The sequence below is a fragment of the Salmo salar genome, chromosome ssa15, assembly GCF_905237065.1.
Source record: "Salmo salar chromosome ssa15, Ssal_v3.1, whole genome shotgun sequence".
NCBI classification, from domain to species: domain Eukaryota; kingdom Metazoa; phylum Chordata; class Actinopteri; order Salmoniformes; family Salmonidae; genus Salmo; species Salmo salar.
Genome location: NC_059456.1, coordinates 109,557,484 through 109,583,400, shown reverse-complemented (window position 1 = coordinate 109,583,400; position 25,917 = coordinate 109,557,484). Strand labels below are relative to the sequence as shown.

The 25,917-nt window shown below is 53.9% G+C and overlaps 1 protein-coding gene across 1 annotated transcript in view; it reads right to left on the bottom strand.

The window, feature by feature from the left end:
- The window catches only part of flna (filamin A, alpha (actin binding protein 280)), a 227,559-nt gene that overhangs the window by 9,886 nt on the left and 191,756 nt on the right, over positions 1–25,917 (bottom strand). The window contains exons 31-36 of the mRNA XM_045696120.1: positions 16,992–17,159; positions 12,381–12,480; positions 11,545–11,685; positions 9,507–9,635; positions 9,163–9,336; positions 8,738–8,818 (exon numbers count right to left, since the gene is read on the bottom strand). Coding sequence (XP_045552076.1) covers positions 8,738–8,818; positions 9,163–9,336; positions 9,507–9,635; positions 11,545–11,685; positions 12,381–12,480; positions 16,992–17,159 — 793 coding nt within the window. The remainder of the gene's footprint in view (positions 1–8,737; positions 8,819–9,162; positions 9,337–9,506; positions 9,636–11,544; positions 11,686–12,380; positions 12,481–16,991; positions 17,160–25,917) is intronic.

The window sequence follows — 25,917 nt, the reverse complement described above, 5'->3', positions numbered from 1 at the left end:
GTACTGTATAATTATACCAACAACACACTTACCTGGTACTCCAACCTCTGTTCTCTCCAGCCCGGGCCCCCCAGCGCGGACCTTGTGGGCTCCTCCTTCTCCCAGGGGCCCCACTGTGAACTGGAAGGGGCTGCCGGGCACGTGCACGCCCGCGTACTTCACACACACTGTGTGCACGCCGTTCTCCGTGGGAACAAAGCGGATGCAGTAGGTGTTGTTCTCTCCCTCCATGATGTCAGCCTCCTGGACCTGACCAGACGGACTGGTCACCTGGGCCACCATGTCTGCTATGCTGATCTCTGTTAACACACACACACACACACACACACACACACACACACACACACACACACACACACACACACACACACACACACACACACACACACACACACACACACACACACACACACACACACACACACAGGGTTAACAGCCTCCTTGACCTGAGCAGACGGACAATTTGTTGTCCTTCTGTTGCATCTCTATCGAAAATACAGCATCTCTGCTGTAACGTGACATTTTCTAAGGCTTCCATTGGCTCTCAGAAGGCGCCAGAAAGTGGAATGACGTGTGTCCTGTCTCTGGGCGAAGAACAGCAGGAAATTGTGTAAGTGGTCAGGCTGGGGACAGTGACACTGGAGATGCGCGTTCATGAGGATATATATGTTTTTTTTTCTTTCAGCCTTTGAATGAATACAACGTCGCCCGGTTGGAATATTATCGCTATTTTACGAGAAAAATAGCATAAAAATTGATTTTAAACAGCGTTTGACATGCTTCGAAGTACGGTAATGGAATATTTTGAAATTGTTTGTCACGAAATGCACTCGCGCGTCACCCTTCGGATAGTTACCTGAACGCACGAACAAAACGGAGGTATTTTAATATAACTATGGATTATTTGGAACCAAAACAACATTTGTTGTTGAAGTAGAAGTCCTGGGAGTGCATTCTGACGAAGAACAGCAAAGGTAACCCAATTTTTCTAATATAAATTCTGAGTTTAGGTTGTCCCAAACTTGGTGGGTGTCAAATTAGCTAGCCTGTGATGGCTGAGCTATCTACTCAGAATATTGCAAAATGTGCTTTTGCCGAAAAGCTATTTTAAAATCTGACACCGCGATTGCATAAAGGAGTTCTATATCTATAATTCTTAAAATAATTGTTCTGTATTTTGTGAACGTTTATCTTGAGTAATGTTGTAAATTCACCGGAAGTTTGCGGTGGGTATGCTAGTTCTGAACATCACATGCTAATGTAAAAAGCTCGTTTTTGATATAAATATGAACTTGATTGAAAAAAACATGCATGTATTGTATAACATAATGTCCTAGGAGTGTCGTCTGATGAAGATCATCAAAGGTTAGTGCTGCATTTAGCTGTGGTTTTGGTTTTTGTGACATATATCCTTGCTTTGAAAATGGCTGTGTGATTATTTTTGGCAGGGTACTCTCCTGACATAATCTAATGTTTTGCTTTCGCTGTAAAGCCTTTTTGAAATCGGACAATGTGGTTAGATTAACGCAAGCGTCCCACCTCGCCCAGACAGGTTAAAGGCATCCCCAATTCTACCGGGGCTTTTCTCTGTCCTCTATGTCTACATTTGGTAAAAGGTTTTCATTTTTTCATTTATGTATTTAACACATTTCAGGTCCAGAAGATGAACTCTGTTCATTCTCCAAATTCTGTTGCTAAATGTATTTTCTGTTGGTGTAATTAAGCAGAGCTCTGTCATCCCTTCATTAAGCAGAGCTCTGTCATCCCTTCATTAAGCAGAGCTCTGTCATCCCTTCATTAAGCAGAGCTCTGTCATCCTTTAGCAGAGCTCTGTCATCCCTTCATTAAGCAGAGCTCTGTCATCCCTTCATTAAGCAGAGCTCTGTCATCCTTTAGCAGAGCTCTGTCATCCTTTAGCAGAGCTCTGTCATCCTTTAGCAGAGCTCTGTCATCCCTTCATTAAGCAGAGCTCTGTCATCCCTTCATTAAGCAGAGCTCTGTCATCCTTTAGCAGAGCTCTGTCATCCCTTCATTAAGCAGAGCTCTGTCATCCCTTCATTAAGCAGAGCTCTGTCATCCCTTCATTAAGCAGAGCTCTGTCATCCTTTAGCAGAGCTCTGTCATCCTTTAGCAGAGCTCTGTCATCCCTCTTAGCAGAGCTCTGTCATCCCTTCATTAAGCAGAGCTCTGTCATCCCTTCATTAAGCAGAGCTCTGTCATCCCTTCATTAAGCAGAGCTCTGTCATCCTTTAGCAGAGCTCTGTCATCCTTTAGCAGAGCTCTGTCATCCTTTAGCAGAGCTCTGTCATCCCTTCATTAAGCAGAGCTCTGTCATCCCTTCATTAAGCAGAGCTCTGTCATCCCTTCATTAAGCATGATACTGGAGAATGATCCTACATCACTATTTTTGCTATCCAGTAAATTGGAATCCCCCCCTGGGATCTCCTGGATGGTAGGAGAGGGTACCTGGGATCTCCTGGATGGTAGGAGAGGATACCTGGGATCTCCTGGATGGTAGGAGAGGGTACCTGGGATCTCCTGGATGGTAGGAGAGGGTACCTGGGATCTCCTGGATGGTAGGAGAGGGTACCTGGGATCTCCTGGATGGTAGGAGAGGATACCTGGGATCTCCTGGATGGTAGGAGAGGGTACCTGGGATCTCCTGGATGGTAGGAGAGGGTACCTGGGATCTCCTGGATGGTAGGAGAGGGTACCTGGGATCTCCTGGATGGTAGGAGAGGGTACCTGGGATCTCCTGGATGGTAGGAGAGGGTACCTGGGATCTCCTGGATGGTAGGAGAGGGTACCTGGGATCTCCTGGATGGTAGGAGAGGGTACCTGGGATCTCCTGGATGGTAGGAGAGGGTACCTGGGATCTCCTGGATGGTAGGAGAGGGTACCTGGGATCTCCTGGATGGTAGGAGAGGGTACCTGGGATCTCCTGGATGGTAGGAGAGGGTACCTGGGATCTCCTGGATGGTAGGAGAGGGTACCTGGGATCTCCTGGATGGTAGGAGAGGGTACCTGGGATCTCCTGGATGGTAGGAGAGGGTACCTGGGATCTCCTGGATGGTAGGAGAGGATACCTGGGATCTCCTGGATGTGGGGGATACCTGGGATCTCCTGGATGGTAGGAGAGGGTACCTGGGATCTCCTGGATGGTAGGAGAGGGTACCTGGGATCTCCTGGATGGTAGGAGAGGATACCTGGGATCTCCTGGATGGTAGGAGAGGGTACCTGGGATCTCCTGGATGGTAGGAGAGGGTACCTGGGATCTCCTGGATGGTAGGAGAGGGTACCTGGGATCTCCTGGATGGTAGGAGAGGGTACCTGGGATCTCCTGGATGGTAGGAGAGGGTACCTGGGATCTCCTGGATGGTAGGAGAGGATACCTGGGATCTCCTGGATGGTAGGAGAGGATACCTGGGATCTCCTGGGTACCTGGGATCTCCTGGATGGTAGGAGAGGGTACCTGGGATCTCCTGGATGGTAGGAGAGGGTACCTGGGATCTCCTGGATGGTAGGAGAGGATACCTGGGATCTCCTGGATGGTAGGAGGGGGTACCTGGGATCTCCTGGATGGTAGGAGAGGGTACCTGGGATCTCCTGGATGGTAGGAGAGGATACCTGGGATCTCCTGGATGGTAGGAGAGGATACCTGGGATCTCCTGGATGGTAGGAGAGGGTACCTGGGATCTCCTGGGTACCTGGGATCTCCTGGATGGTAGGAGAGGGTACCTGGGATCTCCTGGATGGTAGGAGAGGGTACCTGGGATCTCCTGGATGGTAGGAGAGGGTACCTGGGATCTCCTGGATGGTAGGAGAGGATACCTGGGATCTCCTGGATGGTAGGAGAGGGTACCTGGGATCTCCTGGATGGTAGGAGAGGATACCTGGGATCTCCTGGATGGTAGGAGAGGGTACCTGGGATCTCCTGGATGGTAGGAGAGGGTACCTGGGATCTCCTGGATGGTAGGAGAGGGTACCTGGGATCTCCTGGATGGTAGGAGAGGGTACCTGGGATCTCCTGGATGGTAGGAGAGGGTACCTGGGATCTCCTGGATGGTAGGAGAGGATACCTGGGATCTCCTGGATGGTAGGAGAGGGTACCTGGGATCTCCTGGATGGTAGGAGAGGGTACCTGGGATCTCCTGGATGGTAGGAGAGGGTACCTGGGATCTCCTGGATGGTAGGAGAGGGTACCTGGGATCTTGAGGCTGAGGTCACACTGGCTGCCGATGTTAGCAACAAACGCTGCTCTCGTCTTCCTGGTGATACTCTCCTTCATCCTCCCTTCTCCCGTCACCTTCACCGTGAACGCACTCCCTACACACACACACACACACACACACACACACACACACACACACACACACACACACACACACACACACACACACACACACACACACACACACACACACACATATACACACTTATTTAAATTGTTCAGATACACAATTTATAATGTTATTCAAAAGAATCGACAGACGGCTTTACTATGTACTATATTATTATATACTACCTGGTACGTGCTGGTCGGCGAACTTGATGTTGATGATGTAGTTTCCTGGTTCAGTGGGGCAGTAGCTGACCTTACAGGTGCCGTCCTCCTGGTCCTCAGTGTTAATGTCCACCTTACTGGGGCCCTCGATGGACAGACTCAGACCCCCATAGCCTACACACACACACAGACACACAGTGTTAATGTCCACCTTACTGGGGCCCTCAGTGGACAGACTCAGACCCCCATAGCCTACACACACACACAGACACACAGTGTTAATGTCCACCTTACTGGGGCCCTCAGTGGACAGACTCAGACTCCCATAGCCTACACACAGACACACAGTGTTAATGTTCACCTTACTGGGGCCCTCGGTGGACAGACTCAGACCCTCATTGCCTACACACAGACACAGACACAGACACACAGTGTTAATGTCCACCTTACTGGGGCCCTCAGTGGACAGACTCAGACTCCCATAGCCTACACACACACACACAGACACACAGTGTTAATGTCCACCTTACTGGGGCCCTCAGTGGACAGACTCAGACTCCCATAGCCTACACACACACACACAGACACACAGTGTTAATGTCCACCTTACTGGGGCCCTCGATGGACAGACTCAGACCCCCATAGCCTACACACACACACAGACACACAGTGTTAATGTCCACCTTACTGGGGCCCTCAGTGGACAGACTCAGACCCCCATAGCCTACACACACACACAGACACACAGTGTTAATGTCCACCTTACTGGGGCCCTCAGTGGATAGACTCAGACCCCCATAGCCTAAAGCATATCAAACTTCATCTAAAGTGAAAGTCAAAATCTCAACACACTTCAAGATAAGATAAAATAACAGACTAAGATAGAAACTTTATTAATCCCAAGTTTGATTGCATCAGCCAATAGGTAGAGTGTTAACAATAATACAATAAAATGAATAAATAAATCATGAAACAAAAGACAAATGAAGTATGAAATAATTAAAGTTGCAACGGTCGTCAAAATTGTTAAAAGGTTAATAATAGAATTCTGTAAAATGCAACAGTTGGACAATGGATGAAGATATTCCAAACTTTTATTTTTTATTTATTTGATATATTATCCAGTAGATATTGACTGAATTTTAGCACATAAAAACATTGTAACTGGCACTGACAAATAATTAAATGTTCAAGCATTTTTGTGGGAATGTAGGTATTCTATTCTACTTTGCTTTTTCTTATAATGCATATATATACATTGAGTATACCAAACATTAGGAACACCTTCCTGAAATTGAGTTGGTATTAATATTGGAGAGCCCTTTGTCTCCGCCCAATCAGCATTGTTCACACTCTCTTAAGCCTTAGCCCCACCCATCTCTTTAATAAGGGTTGATCTGACCGTTCTGTACTAACTTGCTAGCTACTTCCAGACATCTAAGAGAGAGAGAACAGATCACAGAAGATTACTCGCCCTAGCAGAGCTGGCTAGGCTGTTATGTTATCCAGAGTGTTGGTGACTGCAACTGTGCTGTCAGATTGTCCGTTCGTAAATTCAGAGTGTTTCGCGTTCAGAGCGCACATTGGACGCTCTGGCCAATAAGTAGGGTTGTTCCGAAAGCTCTGACCTCACAACAAAGGTCAAGCACCCAAGCTAACTGGCTAACATTGGCTAGCTACTTCCAGGCACAAATGAGAGAACACCCCACTCTGACCATTATACTCGGTTAGGCTGTGTTTATGTTATCCAGAGCGTAGGAGACTGTAACTCTGCTGCTGGCAACAATTTAATTACGCTTTTTTGCTGATGTTTATTGACACCGGACATATTCAACGGGTGCTGAGCGTTCAAAAATGTATCAGTTATTCTGCGCTCTGGCACAGTAAGACGAGAGTCTTTTGTTAAGAAATGTAGCTAGATAGCTAGCTAGGTAAACAATGAATCCCAATGCATGACTAACGTCAGTTAGCGAGCCAGACAGCTAGCGTTAGCTAGTTAGCTAACAGTACACTAACTTGAAATGAAAATACTTTGTCAAAATTAGAGTGGAGTCTTTTGTTAAGACATGTAGCTAGCTAGCTAGCTGTTAAGACGTGTAATATCTGACAATGTAGCTAGCTAGCTAAACAATGGACCATAATCACAACTCATGATGTTACTACCCTGCATGAATCTGCAAGTAGCTAACCAACCAGGTTCAATGGCTTTAACTAGTCAAGCAAATGTGTCTGAGATACGAAGAGTAAGATCGTACACATAACGTTAGCTAGGAACCCAGCAAGCTAACATTAGCTAGCTAACAGTACACTTGAAATGAAACCACTTTCTGTCAAAATTAGAAACGTGTAATATCTGACAATGTAGCTAGCTTGACTATATTACCAGTATACATCATGGTTTGACGGGTCTCCTGTCTGATGCCATGCATGGTTGCCCTTAGTTTGAGGATGTAATCCAGACTGGTGTTTTCTCCATCTCCTTAGCTATCATACTCGAATTCCACTTATTTCAAAACACAGTCCTCCAGAAAGTGGAGAGCATACACATAATATTAGCTAGCGAGCCAGCCAGCTAACGTTAGCTAGCTAACAGTACACTTTAACTTGACATTAGGTTTATGCAGTTTTACTACACGATACATTAAAAAAAGCCGCGTTCGACACGATTACCTAAACATACTGACCAGCTCCAATAGACAGATGCATGCTATATGGCAGACCAATCCAAACTCATCTCTCGGCATGTCCAGCCCACTCATTATCTCAGCCAATCATGGCTAACGGGAAGGTTGCTCACTTTTTCTGTGGCTAAACCAACTAGGCTCGTAATTTAACAATTTTATTCATATTTACAGATGGCATACAAGTTTGATATTAAGGCACATGAAAGTTCATATGTTCAAAAAGGCATTTCTGCCAAAAAAACGCATTTTGATAAAAAACATTTTTTACGTTCAAACAAACAGCTCTCCTGTGAAGTTGTGACTTGCGACATACGCCTAGTTTCCTGATTTCCCATGGAGCCCATTGAGCCCATTACTGGAGTGTGTCGATGACGAACTCACCAAACACACACCATCACTGACCTGCTTCGCGTCGATGACGAACTCACCAAACACACACCATCACTGACCTGCTTCGTGTCGATGATGAACTCACCAAACACACACCATGACTAACCTGCTTCACGTCGATGACGAACTCACCATACACACACCATGACTAACCTGCTTCACGTCGATGATGAACTCACCAAACACACACCATGACTAACCTGCTTCACGTCGATGACGAACTCACCAAACACACACCATCACTGACCTGCTTCGTGTCGATGATGAACTCACCAAACACACACCATGACTAACCTGCTTCACGTCGATGACGAACTCACCAAACACCATCACTGACCTGCTTCGCGTGTGTCGATGACGAACTCAGAGGTTTCGAAGGTTTTGGCCTCGCTGAGGCCCTGTCCAGTCACACGCACCCGGCTGGCGTCGCCGATCCCTGATTGGCTGATCATCACGGTGATGGGGCTGCTGGGAATATGGAGTCTGTTTTTCTTGATGCTCACCAGGTGCTCTCCGATCTCCGTGGGAACAAACGAGATGCCTGAAGCAGGAATGTTAGAGGCAGTGGAGCTTCTGAGAACGACGACCACAATCTGTTGGTACACTTTATTGGATTTTTATAGTTGGACTCTTATGGCTGAGGCATTTTAAATCAGACAAATGTTTCTGTTTAATAACAGAGGAACACACACCATGTGCCCCAACACACACACACACACACACACACACACACACACTACACACTACACACACACACACACACACACACACACACACACACACACACACACACACACACTACACACACACACACACACACACACACACACACACACACACACACACACACACACACACACACACACACACACACACACACAACACACACTACACACACACACACACACACACACACACACACACTACACACACACACACACACACACACACACACACACACACACACACACACACACACACACACTACACACACACACACACACACACACACACACACACACACACACACACACACACACACACACACACACACACACACACACACACACACACTGACCGACGTGTCCGTTGCGAAGCATCTTGAGATGGCAGGGTTCCTCTCGGCCGGAGGGCGTGGTCAGAGAGGCTGTCAGCTGACTCAGGTCCAGCTCTCCGATGTCCAATGGGATGTCAGCAGCAGAGCCCACCTTCAGACGGGACATCCTCATAGAGTCATCACCTAGGAGACAGAGAGAATATTATAATTATGGGATGTCAGCAGCAGAGCCCACCTTCAGACGGGACATCCTCATAGAGTCATCACCTAGGAGACAGAGAGAATATTATAATTATGGGATGTCAGCAGCAGAGCCCACCTTCAGACGGGACATCCTCATAGAGTCATCACCTAGGAGACAGAGAGAATATTATAATTATGGGATGTCAGCAGCAGAGCCGTCACTTAGAGACAGACAGGGCAGGGGGCAGGGGGGGGGGAGTCCACACAAGGCTATTTTGAACATCCATTACATCCACACATTCTCACGTCCCCATTTTTCACATAAACCTTAAAGAATGTGTTACCTGTGACGCAGGCGGAGAAGGGGCTGCCTGGGATGTGTTTGTCGTTGTATTTGACCAGGATGCTGTAGTCTCCAGGTCGAACAGGCAGGTAGGACACGGAACACGTTCCATCCTGGTTATCAACGCAGCTGATTTCGGCGTTAGATGGACCGTCGATGGCCAGCGACAGACCACCTACACACACAGGAGAGAGACAAAAGTTAGACAAGGTAGAAATTATACACATCAACTCTGTTGGTGAACCAACACAGCTCATATTTATTGTGCTCATGATTGATTTATAATTTAACTGCTACTAATTGTGTGTTGTGTGTTGATTGGCTGGTTTCCCATGAGTGATCTACCTTCTCCTGCGTCCTTGGTGTTGACGGTGAACACAGCAGGTTTGTTGACGGTCCCGTGGATCAGGCCCGGTCCGTACGCACTGACGTTCCCGCTGTTCACATAGTCCACATAGAACTGGAGAGGACAACCTGTTACAGAGAGAGGAGAGAGAGGGGAGAGAGGGGAGAGAGAGGGGAGGAGAGAGAGGAGAGAGAGGGGAGGAGAGAGGGAGAGAGAGGGGAGGAGAGAGAGAGAGAGAGAGAGAGAGAGAGAGAGAGAGAGAGGAGAGAGAGAGAGGAGAGGAGAGGAGAGGAGAGGAGAGGGGGAGAGAGAGGGGAGAGAGAGAGGGGAGGGAGAGAGAGAGGAGAGAGAGAGAGAGAGAGAGAGAGAGAGGGAGGAGAGAGAGAGAGGGGAGAGAGAGAGAGAGGGAGAGAGAGGGAGAGAGAGAGAGGGGGAGAGAGAGGAGGAGAGAGAGGGGAGAGAGAGAGAGGAGAGAGAGAGGGAGAGAGAGAGAGAGAGGGGAGGAGAGAGGGAGAGAGAGGAGAGAGAGAGAGGGAGGAGAGAGAGGGAGGAGAGAGAGGGAGGAGAGAGAAGGAGGAGAGAGAGAGGGGAGGAGAGAGGGAGGAGAGAGAGAGGAGGGAGGAGAGAGAGGGGAGAGAGGGAGAGAGAGAGAGGGGAGGAGAGAGGGGAGGAGAAAGAGGGGAGGAGGGAGAAGGGAGGAGAGAGAGAGAGAGAGAGAGAGAGGGGAGGGAGAGAGAGGGGAGGAGAGAGAGAGAGAGAGGGGAGGAGAGAGAGGGGAGGAGATAGAGAGAATCAGCATGTCCACATCCAGACCAATACTGTTAGCTATCACAGGAGAGGTTCTTGGCCAGGTAATCAATCAATCAATCAATCAATCAATCAATCAATCAAATGTATTCATAAAGCCCTTTTTACATCAGCCGATGTCACAAAGTGCTATATAGAAACCCAGCCTAAAACCCCAAACAGCAAGCAATGCAGATGTAGAAGCTAAGAGTCCTAAATATTCTGAAATAACTTCCTCTTCTCCAAAAATATAGACCCTAAAGTGGTATGATTGAGCGAGTGGTGTAATTGGTATTGTTGAGTTAATTATACAGTATACAGTGAATATCATAAGTATTTACCCCCTTTGGATTTCTTCACATTTTATTGTTTTACAAAGTGGGATGAAAACAGATTTAATTGTAATTTCTTGTCAAAGATCTACACAAAATATTATATGTCAAAGTGGAAGTAAAACCCGAATACACCTTGATTTGATAAGTATTCACTCCCTGAGTCAATCCATGTTAGGACTCAACAACCAACAACCCTCTAAATAAAGAGATTTATGTGACTGTTTATCAGAGGAGGAGGTGAGGGCTCTGGGAGTGTGGTGCCAGGACAATAACCTCTCACTCAACGTCAACAAAACAAAGGAGGTGATCGTGGACTTCAGGAAACAGCAGAGGGAGCAGCCCCCTATCCACATCGACGGGACAGTAGTGGAGAAGGTGGAAAGTTTTAAGTTCCTCGGCGTATACATCACAGACAAACTGAAATGGTCCACCCACACAGACAGTTTGGTAAAGAATGCGCAGCAGCGCCTCTTCAAACTCAGGAGGCTGAAGAAATTTGGCTTGTCACCTAAAACCCTCACAAACTTTTACAGATGCACAATTGAGAGCATCCTGTCGTGTGTAGTGTGTGTTAGTGTGTATAGTGTGTGTTGTCAGTGTGTATAGTGTGTGTTGTTAGTGTGTATAGTGTGTGTAGTGTGTGTTGTTAGTGTGTATAGTGTGTGTTGTTAGTGTGTATAGTGTGTGTTGTTAGTGTGTATAGTGTGTGTTGTTAGTGTGTATAGTGTGTGTTGTTAGTGTGTATACTGTGTGTTGTTAGTGTGTATAGTGTGTGTTGTTAGTGTGTATAGTGTGTGTTGTTAGTGTGTATAGTGTGTGTATAGTGTGTATAGTGTGTGTAGTGTGTATAGTGTGTGTATAGTGTGTATAGTGTGTGTAGTGTGTATACTGTGTGTATAGTGTGTGTTGTCCGTACCAGGGATGTGTATCCCGTCGTATTTGATGTCCATCTTGTGAAGACCGGCCTCAGTCGGAGTGTATTTAACCGTTACCGTCCCGTCCTTATTGTCTGTGATGTCCGGCTTGGCTATCTTACCGGACGGCATGCGCACATCACCTGGGGGACGAGACAACGGTTAGAGGACACCTGGGGGACGAGACAACGGTTAGAGGACACCTGGGGACGAGGACACCTGGGGACGAGACAACGGTTAGAGGACACCTGGGGACGAGGACACCTGGGGACGAGGACACCTGGGGACGAGACAACGGTTAGAGGACACCTGGGGGGACGAGACAACGGTTAGAGGACACCTGGGGGACGAGGACACCTGGGGACGAGACAACGGTTAGAGGACACCTGGGGGGACGAGACAACGGTTAGAGGACACCTGGGGGGACGAGACAACGGTTAGAGGACACCTGGGGGGACGAGACAACGGTTAGAGGACACCTGGGGGGACGAGACAACGGTTAGAGGACACCTGGGGACAACGGTTAGAGGACACCTGGGGACAATGGTTAGAGGACACCTGGGGACAATGGTTAGAGGACACCTGGGGGGACGAGACAACGGTTAGAGGACACCTGGGGGACGAGACAACGGTTAGAGGACACCTGGGGACGAGGACACCTGGGGACGAGACAACGGTTAGAGGACACCTGGGGACAATGGTTAGAGGACACGGCTACATCCGGTCTGCTCTCTGCTTCTTATACCCGTGTTGTTTTGTTGTGTGTGTGTGTGTGGTGTGGTGTGGTGTGGTGTGGTGTGGTGTGTGTGTGTGTGTGTGTGTGTGTGTGTGTGTGTACCTGTGATCTCTCCAGTCTGAAAGGTGAAGGGGATGATCAGATCAAACAGCCGGAGTCCCATAACGTCCAAACCATTCGCTTCCATTGGCCGGTCTGTTGCCTAGAGGGCAGAGGTCAACGAGAGTCTGAGGGAGGAGGGAGGAGGAGGGAGGGACTGAGGTATGGGGTTGGATGAGGAGGGGTGAGGAGGGGTGAGGTATGGGGTTGGATGAGGAGGGGTGAGGTATGGGGTGAGGAGGGGTGAGGTATGGGGCTGGGTGAGGTATGTGGTTGGGTGAGGAGGGGTGAGGAGGGGTGAGGTATGGGGCTGGGTGAGGTATGTGGTTGGGTGAGGAGGGGTGAGGAGGGGTGAGGAGGGGTGAGGTATGGGGCTGGGTGAGGTATGTGGTTGGGTGAGGAGGGGTGAGGAGGGGTGAGGTATGGGGTTGGGTGAGGTATGTGGTTGGGTGAGGAGGGGGTGAGGTATGGGGTTGGGTGAGGAGGGGTGAGGAGGGGTGAGGAGGGGTGAGGTATGGGGCTGGGTGAGGTATGTGGTTGGGTGAGGAGGGGTGAGAAGGGGTGAGGTATGGAGCTGGGTGAGGTATGTGGTTGGGTGAGGAGGGGTGAGGAGGGGTGAGGAGGGGTGAGGTATGGGGTTGGGTGAGGAGGGGTGAGGTATGGGGTTGGGTGAGGAGGGGTGAGGAGGGGTGAGGAGGGGTGAGGTATGGGGTTGGGTGTATGGGGTTGGGTGAGGAGGGGTGAGGTATGGGGTTGGGTGTATGGGGTTGGGTGAGGAGGGGTGAGGAGGGGTGAGGTGGGGTTGGGTGAGGAGGGGTGAGGAGGGGTGAGGAGGGGTGAGGTATGGGGTTGGGTGAGGAGGGGTGAGGTATGGGGTTGGGTGAGGAGGGGTGAGGAGGGGTGAGGTATGGGGTTGGGTGAGGAGGGGTGAGGAGGGGTGAGGTATGGGGTTGGGTGAGGAGGGGTGAGGAGGGGTGAGGAGGGGTGAGGTATGGGGTTGGGTGAGGAGGGGTGAGGAGGGGTGAGGAGGGGGTGAGGGATGGGGTTGGGTGAGGAGGGGTGAGGAGGGGTGAGGGATGGGGTTGGGTGAGGAGGGGTGAGGAGGAGAGAGGAGGAGAGGAGAGAGAAGAGAGGAGAGAGAAGAGAGGAGAGAGAAGAGAGGAGAGGAGAGAGAAGAGAGGAGAGAAAGGAGAGGAGAGGAGAGGAGAGGAGAGGAGAGGAGAGGAGAGGAGAGGAGAGGAGAGGAGAGGAGAGGAGAGGAGAGGAGAGGAGAGGAGAGAGAGGAGAGGAGAGGAGAGGAGATGAGAGGAGAGAGAGGAGGAGAGGAGAGGAGAGGAGAGAGGAGGAGAGGAGAGAGAGGAGAGGAGAGGAGAGGAGAGGAGAGAGAGGAGAGAGAGAGAGGAGAGAGAAGAGAGGAGAGAGAGGAGAGAAGAGAGGAGAGGAGAGGAGAGGAGAGGAGAGGAGAGAGAAGAGAGGAGAGAGAAGAGAGGAGAGAAGAGAGGAGAGGAAAGAGAGGAGAGGAGAGGAGAAGAGAGGAGGAGGAGAGACCAGTACCGAGGGTTGTTGACTGTAGTTCTGTGGTAACTGTTCCTGTTGGAGGAGCTGATCTGAGGGGGCTCCTTCCAATGCCTGAGGGGGAGGAGAGGGGAAGTAGAAGGGAGGAGGGGAGCAGATAAGGAGGGATAAAGGGAGGGAGGAGAGGAAGGAGGGAGGGAGGGAAGAGGAGAGAGGGATAAAACGAGGAGAGGTAAGGAGGGGAGAAGGTAAGGAGGGATAAGGGGAGGGAGGAGAGGAAGGAGGGAGGGAAGAGGAGAGAGGGATAAAACGAGGAGAGGTAAGGAGGGGAGAGGAGAGGAGGGGAGGGGAGAGGAGAGGAGAGGAGAGGAGAGGAGAGGAGAGGAGAGGAGAGGAGAGGAGAGGAGAGGAGAGGAGAGGAGAGAGGGATAAAACGAGGAGAGGTAAGGAGGGGAGAGGAGAGGAGGGGAGGGGAGAGGAGAGGAGAGGAGAGGAGAGGAGAGGAGAGGAGAGGAGAGGAGAGGAGAGGAGAGGAGAGGAGAGGAGAGAGGGATAAAACGAGGAGAGGTAAGGAGGGGAGAGGAGAGGAGGGGAGGGGAGAGGAGAGGAGAGGAGAGGAGAGGAGAGGAGAGGAGAGGAGAGGAGAGGAGAGGGAAAAACGAGGAGAGGTAAGGAGGGGAGCAGATAAGGAGGGATAAGGGGAGGGAGGAGAGGAAGGAGGGAGGGAAGAGGAGAGAGGGATAAAACGAGGAGAGGTAAGGAGGGGAGCAGATAAGGAGGGATAAGGGGAGGGAGGAGAGGAAGGAGGGAGGGAAGAGGAGAGAGGGATAAAACGAGGAGAGGTAAGGAGGGGAGAGGAGAGGAGGGGAGGGGAGGAGAGGAGAGGAGAGGAGAGGGAGAGGAGAGGAGAGGAGAGGAGAGGAGAGGAGAGGAGAGGAGAGGAGAGGAGAGGAGAGGAGAGGAGAGGAGAGAGGGATAAAACGAGGAGAGGTAAGGAGGGGAGCAGATAAGGAGGGATAAGGGGAGGGAGGAGAGGAGGGAGGGAGGGAAGAGGAGAGAGGGATAAAACGAGGAGAGGTAAGGAGGGGAGCAGATAAGGAGGATAAGGGGAGGGAGGAGAGGAAGGAGGGAGGGAAGAGGAGAGAGGGATAAAACGAGGAGCGGTAAGGAGGGGAGAGGAGAGGAATAGAAGAGATGTGTGTTTGTTTGACTAGGCTCTGGAGTTTTACGAGGGCTCAATATTACACAATGTTCATATAGAAATGTGTAGTCTAGAACAGACATGATTGTCTGTCAGAAAGGTGTCAGATCTATTGGTTACATTTCTATCTGCAACGTTATTGTCACCTCCACTAGACTGACGAGCTCTGTGTCTCTGGACAGTCCAATGAGCAGCTGCTGTAGAGAGAGGGCGGGCCAAGAGGTCTCATTAACCAATCAAAGACTCACACACACCTGCATTGACCACAGGTTTTAAAATCTGTGTTCAAATACTATTGCCAATATATTAACTATTTACACATACATTCGAGGTAAGTAATCAGATATATTGAATTTGAAAAGACCAATTAGTTCAAAATAAAAATGTATTTGGAAGTACAGTTGTAAAGAATTTGACAAATGCATTTCACCTGGGTATTTAACCCAGGTATTTAACCCGTTTCTTAAATCCAGGTATTTAACCCAGGTATTTAACCCAGGTATTTAACCCAGGTATTTAACCCAGGGATTTAACCCAGGATTTAACCTACATGTTTAACCTGGGTATTTCACCCGGGTTTTTGACACTGGTATTAACCTATATATTCAAACTGGGTATTTAACCCTTGGATTTAACCCAGGTATTTAACCCTTGGATTTAACCCAGGTATTTAACCCGGATGTTTAACCCTTGGATTTAACCCAGGTATTTAACCCGGATATTTAACCCTTGTATTTAACCTAGGGATTTAACCCGGATGTTTAACCCGGATGTTTAACCCGGGTATTTAACCCAGGGATTTAACCCGGATGTTTAACCCGGATGTTTAACCCGGGTATTTAACCCAGGGATTTAACCCGGATATTTAACCCAGGGATTTAACCCGGATATTTAACCCTTGGATTTAACCCAGGTATTTAACCCGGATGTTTAATGAGGTCCGTACCAGGAAGGGGCTGTTGGGGATGAGTTCCGTACCAGGAAGGGGCTGTTGGGGATGAGTTCCGTACCAGGAAGGGGCTGTTAGGGATGAGTTACGTACCAGGAAGGGGCTGTTGGGGATGAGTTCCGTACCAGGAAGGGGCTGTTGGGGATGAGTTCCGTACCAGGAAGGGGCTGTTGGGGATGAGTTACGTACCAGGAAGGGGCTGTTAGGGATGAGTTACGTACCAGGAAGGGTCTGTTGGGGATGAGTTCCGTACTGTGAACAGGAAGGGGCTGTTGGGGATGAGTTACGTACCAGGAAGGGGCTGTTGGGGATGAGTTCCGTACCAGGAAGGGGCTGTTGGGGATGAGTTCCGTACCAGGAAGGGGCTGTTGGGGATGAGTTACGTACCAGGAAGGGGCTGTTGGGGATGAGTTACGTACCAGGAAGGGGCTGTTGGGGATGAGTTCCGTACCAGGAAGGGGCTGTTGGGGATGAGTTCCGTACCAGGAAGGGGCTGTTGGGGATGAGTTCCGTACCAGGAAGGGGCTGTTAGGGATGAGTTACGTACCAGGAAGGGGCTGTTAGGGATGAGTTCCGTACCAGGAAGGGGCTGTTGGGGATGAGTTACGTACCAGGAAGGGGCTGTTGGGGATGAGTTCCGTACCGTGAACAGGAAGGGGCTGTTGGGGATGAGTTCCGTACCAGGAAGGGGCTGTTAGGGATGAGTTACGTACCAGGAAGGGGCTGTTGGGGATGAGTTCCGTACCGTGAACAGGAAGGGGCTGTTGGGGATGAGTTACGTACCAGGAAGGGGCTGTTAGGGATGAGTTACGTACCAGGAAGGGGCTGTTGGGGATGAGTTCCGTACCAGGAAGGGGCTGTTAGGGATGAGTTACGTACCAGGAAGGGGCTGTTGGGGATGAGTTCCGTACCGTGAACAGGAAGGGGCTGTTAGGGATGAGTTACGTACCGTGACCAGGAAGGGGCTGTTGGGGATGAGTTCCCCTCCAAAGCGAACGCAGATGCAGTAATCTCCAGGCTGGGGGGCGGTGTAGAAGATATCAAAGGTTCCATCCTCCTTCTCCACCACGTCTACATCTAACTCCACCCCTTCTGGGGTACACACACTGCACGTCACCTAGAGAGGAGAGAGAGGAGGGAGGGGAGAGGCACGTCACCTAGAGAGGAGAGAGAGAGGAGGGAGTGGAGAGGCATGTCACCTAGAGAGGAGAGAGAGGAGGGAGGGAGAGGAGAGGCACGTCACCTAGAGAGGAGAGAGGAGGGAGGGGAGAGGCACGTCACCTAGAGAGGAGAGAGAGGAGGGAGGGAGGGGAGAGGCACGTCACGTGAGAGAGGAGAGAGAGGAGGGAGGGGAGAGGCACGTCACCTAGAGAGGAGAGAGAGAGGAGGGAGTGGAGAGGCACGTCACCTAGAGAGGAGAGAGAGGAGGGAGGGAGAGGAGAGGCACGTCACCTAGAGAGGAGAGAGGAGGGAGGGGAGAGGCACGTCACCTAGAGAGAGAGAGAGAGGAGGGAGGGAGGGGAGAGGCACGTCACGTAGAGAGGAGGGAGAGGAGGGAGGGGAGAGGCACGTCACCTAGAGAGGAGAGAGAGGAGGGAGGGAGTGGAGAGGCACGTCACCTAGAGAGGAGAGAGAGTAGGGAGGGAGAGGAGAGGCACGTCACCTAGAGAGGAGAGAGAGGAGGGAGGGAGAGGAGAGGCACGTCACCTAGAGAGGAGAGAGAGGAGGGAGGGAGGGGAGAGGCACGTCACCTAGAGAGGAGAGAGAGGAGAGAGGGAGTGGAGAGGCACGTCACCTAGAGAGGAGAGAGAGGAGGGAGGGAGTGGAGAGGAGAGGCACGTCACCTAGAGAGGAGGGAGAGGAGGGAGGGAGTGGAGAGGCACGTCACCTAGAGAGGAGAGAGAGGAGGGAGGGAGTGGAGAGGCACGTCACCTAGAGAGGAGAGAGAGGAGGGAGGGAGGGGAGAGGCACGTCACCTAGAGAGGAGAGAGGAGGGAGGGAGTGGAGAGGCATGTCACCTAGAGAGGAGGGAGAGGAGGGAGGGAGTGGAGAGGCACGTCACCTAGAGAGGAGAGAGAGAGGAGGGAGGGAGGGGAGAGGCACGTCACCTAGAGAGGAGAGAGAGGAGGGAGGGAGGGGAGAGTCACGTCACCTAGAGAGGAGAGAGGAGGGAGGGAGTGGAGAGGCACGTCCCCTAGAGAGGAGAGAGAGGAGGGAGGGAGGGGAGAGGCACGTCCCCTAGAGAGGAGAGAGAGGAGGGAGGGAGTGGAGAGGCATGTCACATAGAGAGGAGGGAGAGGAGGGAGGGAGTGGAGAGGCATGTCACCTAGAGAGGAGAGAGAGGAGAGAGGGAGTGGAGAGGCACGTCACCTAGAGAGGAGAGAGAGGAGGGAGGGAGTGGAGAGGCACATCACCTAGAGAGGAGGGAGAGGAGGGAGGGGAGAGGCACGTCACCTAGAGAGGAGAGAGAGGAGGGAGGGAGTGGAGAGGAGAGGCACGTCACCTAGAGAGAGGAGGGAGAGGAGGGAGGGAGTGGAGAGGCACGTCACCTAGAGAGGAGAGAGAGGAGGGAGGGAGTGGAGAGGCACGTCACCTAGAGAGGAGAGAGAGGAGGGAGGAGGGGAGAGGCACGTCACCTAGAGAGGAGAGAGAGGAGGGAGGGAGGGGAGAGGCACGTCACCTAGAGAGGAGAGAGAGGAGGGAGGGAGGGGAGAGGCACGTCACCTAGAGAGGAGAGAGAGGAGGGAGGGAGGGGAGAGTCACGTCACCTAGAGAGGAGAGAGGAGGGAGGGAGTGGAGAGGCAAGTCCCCTAGAGAGGAGAGAGATGAGGGAGGGAGGGGAGAGGCACGTCCCCTAGAGAGGAGAGAGAGGAGGGAGGGAGTGGAGAGGCATGTCACATAGAGAGGAGGGAGAGGAGGGCGGGAGTGGAGAGGCATGTCACCTAGAGAGGAGAGAGAGGAGAGAGGGAGTGGAGAGGCACGTCACCTAGAGAGGAGAGAGAGGAGGGAGGGAGTGGAGAGGAGAGGCACGTCACCTATAGAGGAGAGAGAGGAGGGAGTGGAGTGGAGAGGCACGTCACCTAGAGAGGAGGGAGAGGAGGGAGGGGAGAGGCACGTCACCTAGAGAGGAGAGAGAGGAGGGAGGGAGTGGAGAGGCACGTCACCTAGAGAGGAGAGAGAGGAGGGAGGGAGTGGAGAGGCATGTCACCTAGAGAGGAGAGAGAGGAGGGAGGGGGGTGGAGAGGCACGTCACCTAGAGAGGAGAGAGAGGAGGGAGGGAGTGGAGAGGAACGTCACCTAGAGAGGAGAGAGAGGAGGGAGGGAGTGGAGAGGAGAGGCACGTCACCTAGAGATGAGGGAGAGGAACGTCACCTAGAGAGGAGAGAGATGTGGGAGGGAGTGGAGAGGCACGTCACCTAGAGAGGAGAGAGAGGAGGGAGGGAGGGGAGAGGCACGTCACCTAGAGAGGAGAGAGAGGAGGGAGGGAGGGGAGAGGCACGTCACCTAGAGAGGAGAGAGAGGAGGGAGGGAGTGGAGAGGCACGTCCCCTAGAGAGGAGGGAGAGGAGGGAGGGAGTGGAGAGGCACGTCACCTAGAGAGGAGAGAGAGGAGGGAGGGAGGGGAGATGCACGTCACCTAGAGAGGAGAGAGAGGAGGGAGGGAGAGGAGAAGAGAGAGGGAGGGAGGGAGGGGGTGGAGAGGCACGTCACCTAGAGAGGAGAGAGGAGGGAGGGAGTGGAGAGGCACGTCACCTAGAGAGGAGAGAGGAGGGAGGGAGTGGAGAGGCACTTCACCTAGAGAGGAGAGAGAGGAGGGAGGGAGTGGAGAGGCACGTCACCTAGAGAGGAGAGAGAGGAGGGAGGGAGTGGGGAGGCACGTCACCTAGAGAGGAGAGAGAGGAGGGAGGGAGTGGAGAGGCACGTCACCTAGAGAGGAGAGAGGAGGGAGGGAGTGGAGAGGCACGTCACCTAGAGAGGAGAGAGAGGAGGGAGGGAGTGGAGAGTTACGTCACCTAGAGAGGAGAGAGAGGAGGGAGGGAGTGGAGAGGCACGTCACCTAGAGAGGAGGGAGAGGAGGGAGGGAGTGGAGAGGCACGTCACCTAGAGAGGAGAGAGAGGAGGGAGGGAGTGGAGAGGCACGTCACCTAGAGAGGAGAGAGAGGAGGGAGGAGGGGAGAGGCACGTCACCCTAGAGAGGAGAGAGAGGAGGGAGGGAGGGAGAGGCACGTCACCTAGAGAGGAGAGAGAGGAGGGAGGGAGGGAAGAGGCACGTCACCTAGAGAGGAGAGAGAGGAGGGAGGGAGGGGAGAGTCACGTCACCTAGAGAGGAGAGAGGAGGGAGGGAGTGGAGAAGCACGTCCCCTAGAGAGGAGAGAGAGGAGGGAGGGAGGGGAGAGGCACGTCCCCTAGAGAGGAGAGAGAGGAGGGAGGGAGTGGAGAGGCATGTCACATAGAGAGGAGGGAGAGGAGGGCGGGAGTGGAGAGGCATGTCACCTAGAGAGGAGAGAGAGGAGAGAGGGAGTGGAGAGGCACGTCACCTAGAGAGGAGAGAGAGGAGGGAGGGAGTGGAGAGGAGAGGCACGTCACCTAGAGAGGAGAGAGAGGAGGGAGTGGAGTGGAGAGGCACGTCACCTAGAGAGGAGGGAGAGGAGGGAGGGGAGAGGCACGTCACCTAGAGAGGAGAGAGAGGAGGGAGGGAGTGGAGAGGCACGTCACCTAGAGAGGAGAGAGAGGAGGGAGGGAGTGGAGAGGAGAGGCACGTCACCTAGAGAGGAGGGAGAGGAACGTCACCTAGAGAGGAGAGAGAGGAGGGAGGGAGTGGAGAGGCACGTCACCTAGAGAGGAGAGAGAGGAGGGAGGGAGGGAGAGGCACGTCACCTAGAGAGGAGAGAGAGGAGGGAGGGAGGGGAGAGGCACGTCACCTAGAGAGGAGAGAGAGGAGGGAGGGAGTGGAGAGGCACGTCCCCTAGAGAGGAGGGAGAGGAGGGAGGGAGTGGAGAGGCACGTCACCTAGAGAGGAGAGAGAGGAGGGAGGGAGGGGAGAGGCACGTCACCTAGAGAGGAGAGAGAGGAGGGAGGAGAGGAGAAGAGAGAGAGGGAGGGAGGGGTGGAGAGGCACGTCACCTAGAGAGGAGAGAGGAGGGAGGGAGTGGAGAGGCACGTCACCTAGAGAGGAGAGAGGAGGGAGGGAGTGGAGAGGCACTTCACCTAGAGAGGAGAGAGAGGAGGGAGGGAGTGGAGAGGCACGTCACCTAGAGAGGAGAGAGAGGAGGGAGGGAGGGGAGAGGCACGTCCCCAGAGAGGAGAGAGAGGAGGGAGGGAGTGGAGAGGCACGTCACCTAGAGAGGAGAGAGAGGAGGGGTGGAGAGGCACGTCACCTAGAGAGGCGAGAGAGAGGAGGGAGGGAGTGGAGAGGCACGTCACCTAGAGAGGAGAGAGGAGGGAGGGAGTGGAGAGGCACGTCACCTAGAGAGGAGAGAGAGGAGGGAGGGAGTGGGGAGGCACGTCACCTAGAGAGGAGAGAGAGGAGGGGTGGAGAGGCACGTCACCTAGAGAGGCGAGAGAGAGGAGGGAGGGAGGGGAGAGTCACGTCACCTAGAGAGGAGAGAGGAGGGAGGGAGTGGAGAAGCACGTCCCCTAGAGAGGAGAGAGAGGAGGGAGGGAGGGGAGAGGCACGTCCCCTAGAGAGGAGAGAGAGGAGGGAGGGAGTGGAGAGGCATGTCACATAGAGAGGAGGGAGAGGAGGGCGGGAGTGGAGAGGCACGTCACCTAGAGAGGAGAGAGAGGAGGGAGGGAGTGGAGAGGAGAGGCACGTCACCTAGAGAGGAGAGAGAGGAGGGAGTGGAGTGGAGAGGCACGTCACCTAGAGAGGAGGGAGAGGAGGGAGGGGAGAGGCACGTCACCTAGAGAGGAGAGAGAGGAGGGAGGGAGTGGAGAGGCACGTCACCTAGAGAGGAGAGAGAGGAGGGAGGGAGTGGAGAGGAGAGGCACGTCACCTAGAGAGGAGGGAGAGGAACGTCACCTAGAGAGGAGAGAGAGGAGGGAGGGAGTGGAGAGGCACGTCACCTAGAGAGGAGAGAGAGGAGGGAGGGAGGGGAGAGGCACGTCACCTAGAGAGGAGAGAGAGGAGGGAGGGAGGGGAGAGGCACGTCACCTAGAGAGGAGAGAGAGGAGGGAGGGAGTGGAGAGGCACGTCCCCTAGAGAGGAGGGAGAGGAGGGAGGGAGTGGAGAGGCACGTCACCTAGAGAGGAGAGAGAGGAGGGAGGGAGGGGAGAGGCACGTCACCTAGAGAGGAGAGAGAGGAGGGAGGGAGAGGAGAAGAGAGAGAGGGAGGGAGGGGTGGAGAGGCACGTCACCTAGAGAGGGAGAGAGGAGGGAGGGAGTGGAGAGGCACGTCACCCTAGAGAGGAGAGAGGAGGGAGGGAGTGGAGAGGCACTTCACCTAGAGAGGAGAGAGAGGAGGGAGGGAGTGGAGAGGCACGTCACCTAGAGAGGAGAGAGAGGAGGGAGGGAGGGGAGAGGCACGTCCCCTAGAGAGGAGAGAGAGGAGGGAGGGAGTGGAGAGGCACGTCACCTAGAGAGGAGAGAGAGGAGGGGTGGAGAGGCACGTCACCTAGAGAGGCGAGAGAGAGGAGGGAGGGAGTGGAGAGGCACGTCACCTAGAGAGGAGAGAGGAGGGAGGGAGTGGAGAGGCACGTCACCTAGAGAGGAGAGAGAGGAGGGAGGGAGTGGGGAGGCACGTCACCTAGAGAGGAGAGAGAGGAGGGGTGGAGAGGCACGTCACCTAGAGAGGCGAGAGAGAGGAGGGAGGGAGTGGAGAGGCACGTCACCTAGAGAGGAGAGAGGAGGGAGGGAGTGGAGAGGCACGTCACCTAGAGAGGAGAGAGAGGAGGGAGGGAGTGGGAGGCACGTCACCTAGAGAGGAGAGTGAGGAGGGGTGGAGAGGCACGTCACCTAGAGAGGCGAGAGAGAGGAGGGAGGGAGTGGAGAGGCACGTCACCTAGAGAGGAGAGAGGAGGGAGGGAGTGGAGAGGCACGTCACCTAGAGAGGAGAGAGAGGAGGGAGGGAGTGGAGAGTTACGTCACCTAGAGAGGAGAGAGAGGAGGGAGGGAGTGGAGAGGCACGTCACCTAGAGAGGAGGGAGAGGAGGGAGGGAGTGGAGAGGCACGTCACCTAGAGAGGAGAGAGAGGAGGGAGGGAGTGGAGAGGCACGTCACCTAGAGAGGAGAGAGAGGAGGGAGGGAGGGGAGAGGCACGTCACCTAGAGAGGAGAGAGAGGAGGGAGGGAGGGGAGAGGCACGTCACCTAGAGAGGAGAGAGAGGAGGGAGGGAGGGAAGAGGCACGTCACCTAGAGACGAGAGAGAGGAGGGAGGGAGGGGAGAGTCACGTCACCTAGAGAGGAGAGAGGAGGGAGGGAGTGGAGAAGCACGTCCCCTAGAGAGGAGAGAGAGGAGGGAGGGAGGGGAGAGGCACGTCCCCTAGAGAGGAGAGAGAGGAGGGAGGGAGTGGAGAGGCATGTCACATAGAGAGGAGGGAGAGGAGGGCGGGAGTGGAGAGGCATGTCACCTAGAGAGGAGAGAGAGGAGAGAGGGAGTGGAGAGGCACGTCACCTAGAGAGGAGAGAGAGGAGGGAGGGAGTGGAGAGGAGAGGCACGTCACCTAGAGAGGAGAGAGAGGAGGGAGTGGAGTGGAGAGGCACGTCACCTAGAGAGGAGGGAGAGGAGGGAGGGGAGAGGCACGTCACCTAGAGAGGAGAGAGAGGAGGGAGGGAGTGGAGAGGCACGTCACCTAGAGAGGAGAGAGAGGAGAGAGGGAGTGGAGAGGAGAGGCACGTCACCTAGAGAGGAGGGAGAGGAACGTCACCTAGAGAGGAGAGAGAGGAGGGAGGGAGTGGAGAGGCACGTCACCTAGAGAGGAGAGAGAGGAGGAGGGAGGGGAGAGGCACGTCACCTAGAGAGGAGAGAGAGGAGGGAGGGAGGGGAGAGGAGAGGCACGTCACCTAGAGAGGAGGGAGAGGAACGTCACCTAGAGAGGAGAGAGAGGAGGGAGGGAGTGGAGAGGCACGTCACCTAGAGAGGAGAGAGACGAGGGAGGGAGGGGAGAGGCACGTCACCTAGAGAGGAGAGAGGGGGGGGAGGGAGGGGAGAGGCACGTCACCTAGAGAGGAGAGAGAGGAGGGAGGGAGTGGAGAGGCACGTCCCCTAGAGAGGAGGGAGAGGAGGGAGGGAGTGGAGAGGCACGTCACCTAGAGAGGAGAGAGAGGAGGGAGGGAGGGGAGAGGCACGTCACCTAGAGAGGAGAGAGAGGAGGGAGGGAGAGGAGAAGAGAGAGAGGGAGGGAGGGGTGGAGAGGCACGTCACCTAGAGAGGAGAGAGGAGGGAGGGAGTGGAGAGGCACGTCACCTAGAGAGGAGAGAGGAGGGAGGGAGTGGAGAGGCACGTCACCTAGAGAGGAGAGAGAGGAGGGAGGGAGTGGAGAGGCACGTCACCCTAGAGAGGAGAGAGAGGGAGGGGAGAGGCACGTCCCCTAGAGAGGAGAGAGAGGAGGGAGGGAGTGGAGAGGCACGTCACCTAGAGAGGAGAGAGAGGAGGGGTGGAGAGGCACGTCACCTAGAGAGGCGAGAGAGAGGAGGGAGGGAGTGGAGAGGCACGTCACCTAGAGAGGAGAGAGGAGGGAGGGAGTGGAGAGGCACGTCACCTAGAGAGGAGAGAGAGGAGGGAGGGAGTGGGGAGGCACGTCACCTAGAGAGTAGAGAGAGGAGGGGTGGAGAGGCACGTCACCTAGAGAGGCGAGAGAGAGGAGGGAGGGAGTGGAGAGGCACGTCACCTAGAGAGGAGAGAGGAGGGAGGGAGTGGAGAGGCACGTCACCTAGAGAGGAGAGAGAGGAGGGAGGGAGTGGGGAGGCACGTCACCTAGAGAGGAGAGTGAGGAGGGGTGGAGAGGCACGTCACCTAGAGAGGCGAGAGAGAGGAGGGAGGGAGTGGAGAGGCACGTCACCTAGAGAGGAGAGAGGAGGGAGGGAGTGGAGAGGCACGTCACCTAGAGAGGAGAGAGAGGAGGGAGGGAGTGGAGAGTTACGTCACCTAGAGAGGAGAGAGAGGAGGGAGGGAGTGGAGAGGCACGTCACCTAGAGAGGAGGGAGAGGAGGGAGGGAGTGGAGAGGCACGTCACCTAGAGAGGAGAGAGAGGAGGGAGGGAGTGGAGAGGCACGTCACCTAGAGAGGAGAGAGAGGAGGGAGGGAGGGGAGAGGCACGTCACCTAGAGAGGAGAGAGAGGAGGGAGGGAGGGGAGAGGCACGTCACCTAGAGAGGAGAGAGAGGAGGGAGGGAGGGAAGAGGCACGTCACCTAGAGACGAGAGAGAGAGGAGGGAGGGAGGGGAGAGTCACGTCACCTAGAGAGGAGAGAGGAGGGAGGGAGTGGAGAAGCACGTCCCCTAGAGAGGAGAGAGAGGAGGGAGGGAGGGGAGAGGCACGTCCCCTAGAGAGGAGAGAGAGGAGGGAGGGAGTGGAGAGGCATGTCACATAGAGAGGAGGGAGAGGAGGGCGGGAGTGGAGAGGCATGTCACCTAGAGAGGAGAGAGAGGAGAGAGGGAGTGGAGAGGCACGTCACCTAGAGAGGAGAGAGAGGAGGGAGGGAGTGGAGAGGAGAGGCACGTCACCTAGAGAGGAGAGAGAGGAGGGAGTGGAGTGGAGAGGCACGTCACCTAGAGAGGAGGGAGAGGAGGGAGGGGAGAGGCACGTCACCTAGAGAGGAGAGAGAGGAGGGAGGGAGTGGAGAGGCACGTCACCTAGAGAGGAGAGAGAGGAGAGAGGGAGTGGAGAGGAGAGGCACGTCACCTAGAGAGGAGGGAGAGGAACGTCACCTAGAGAGG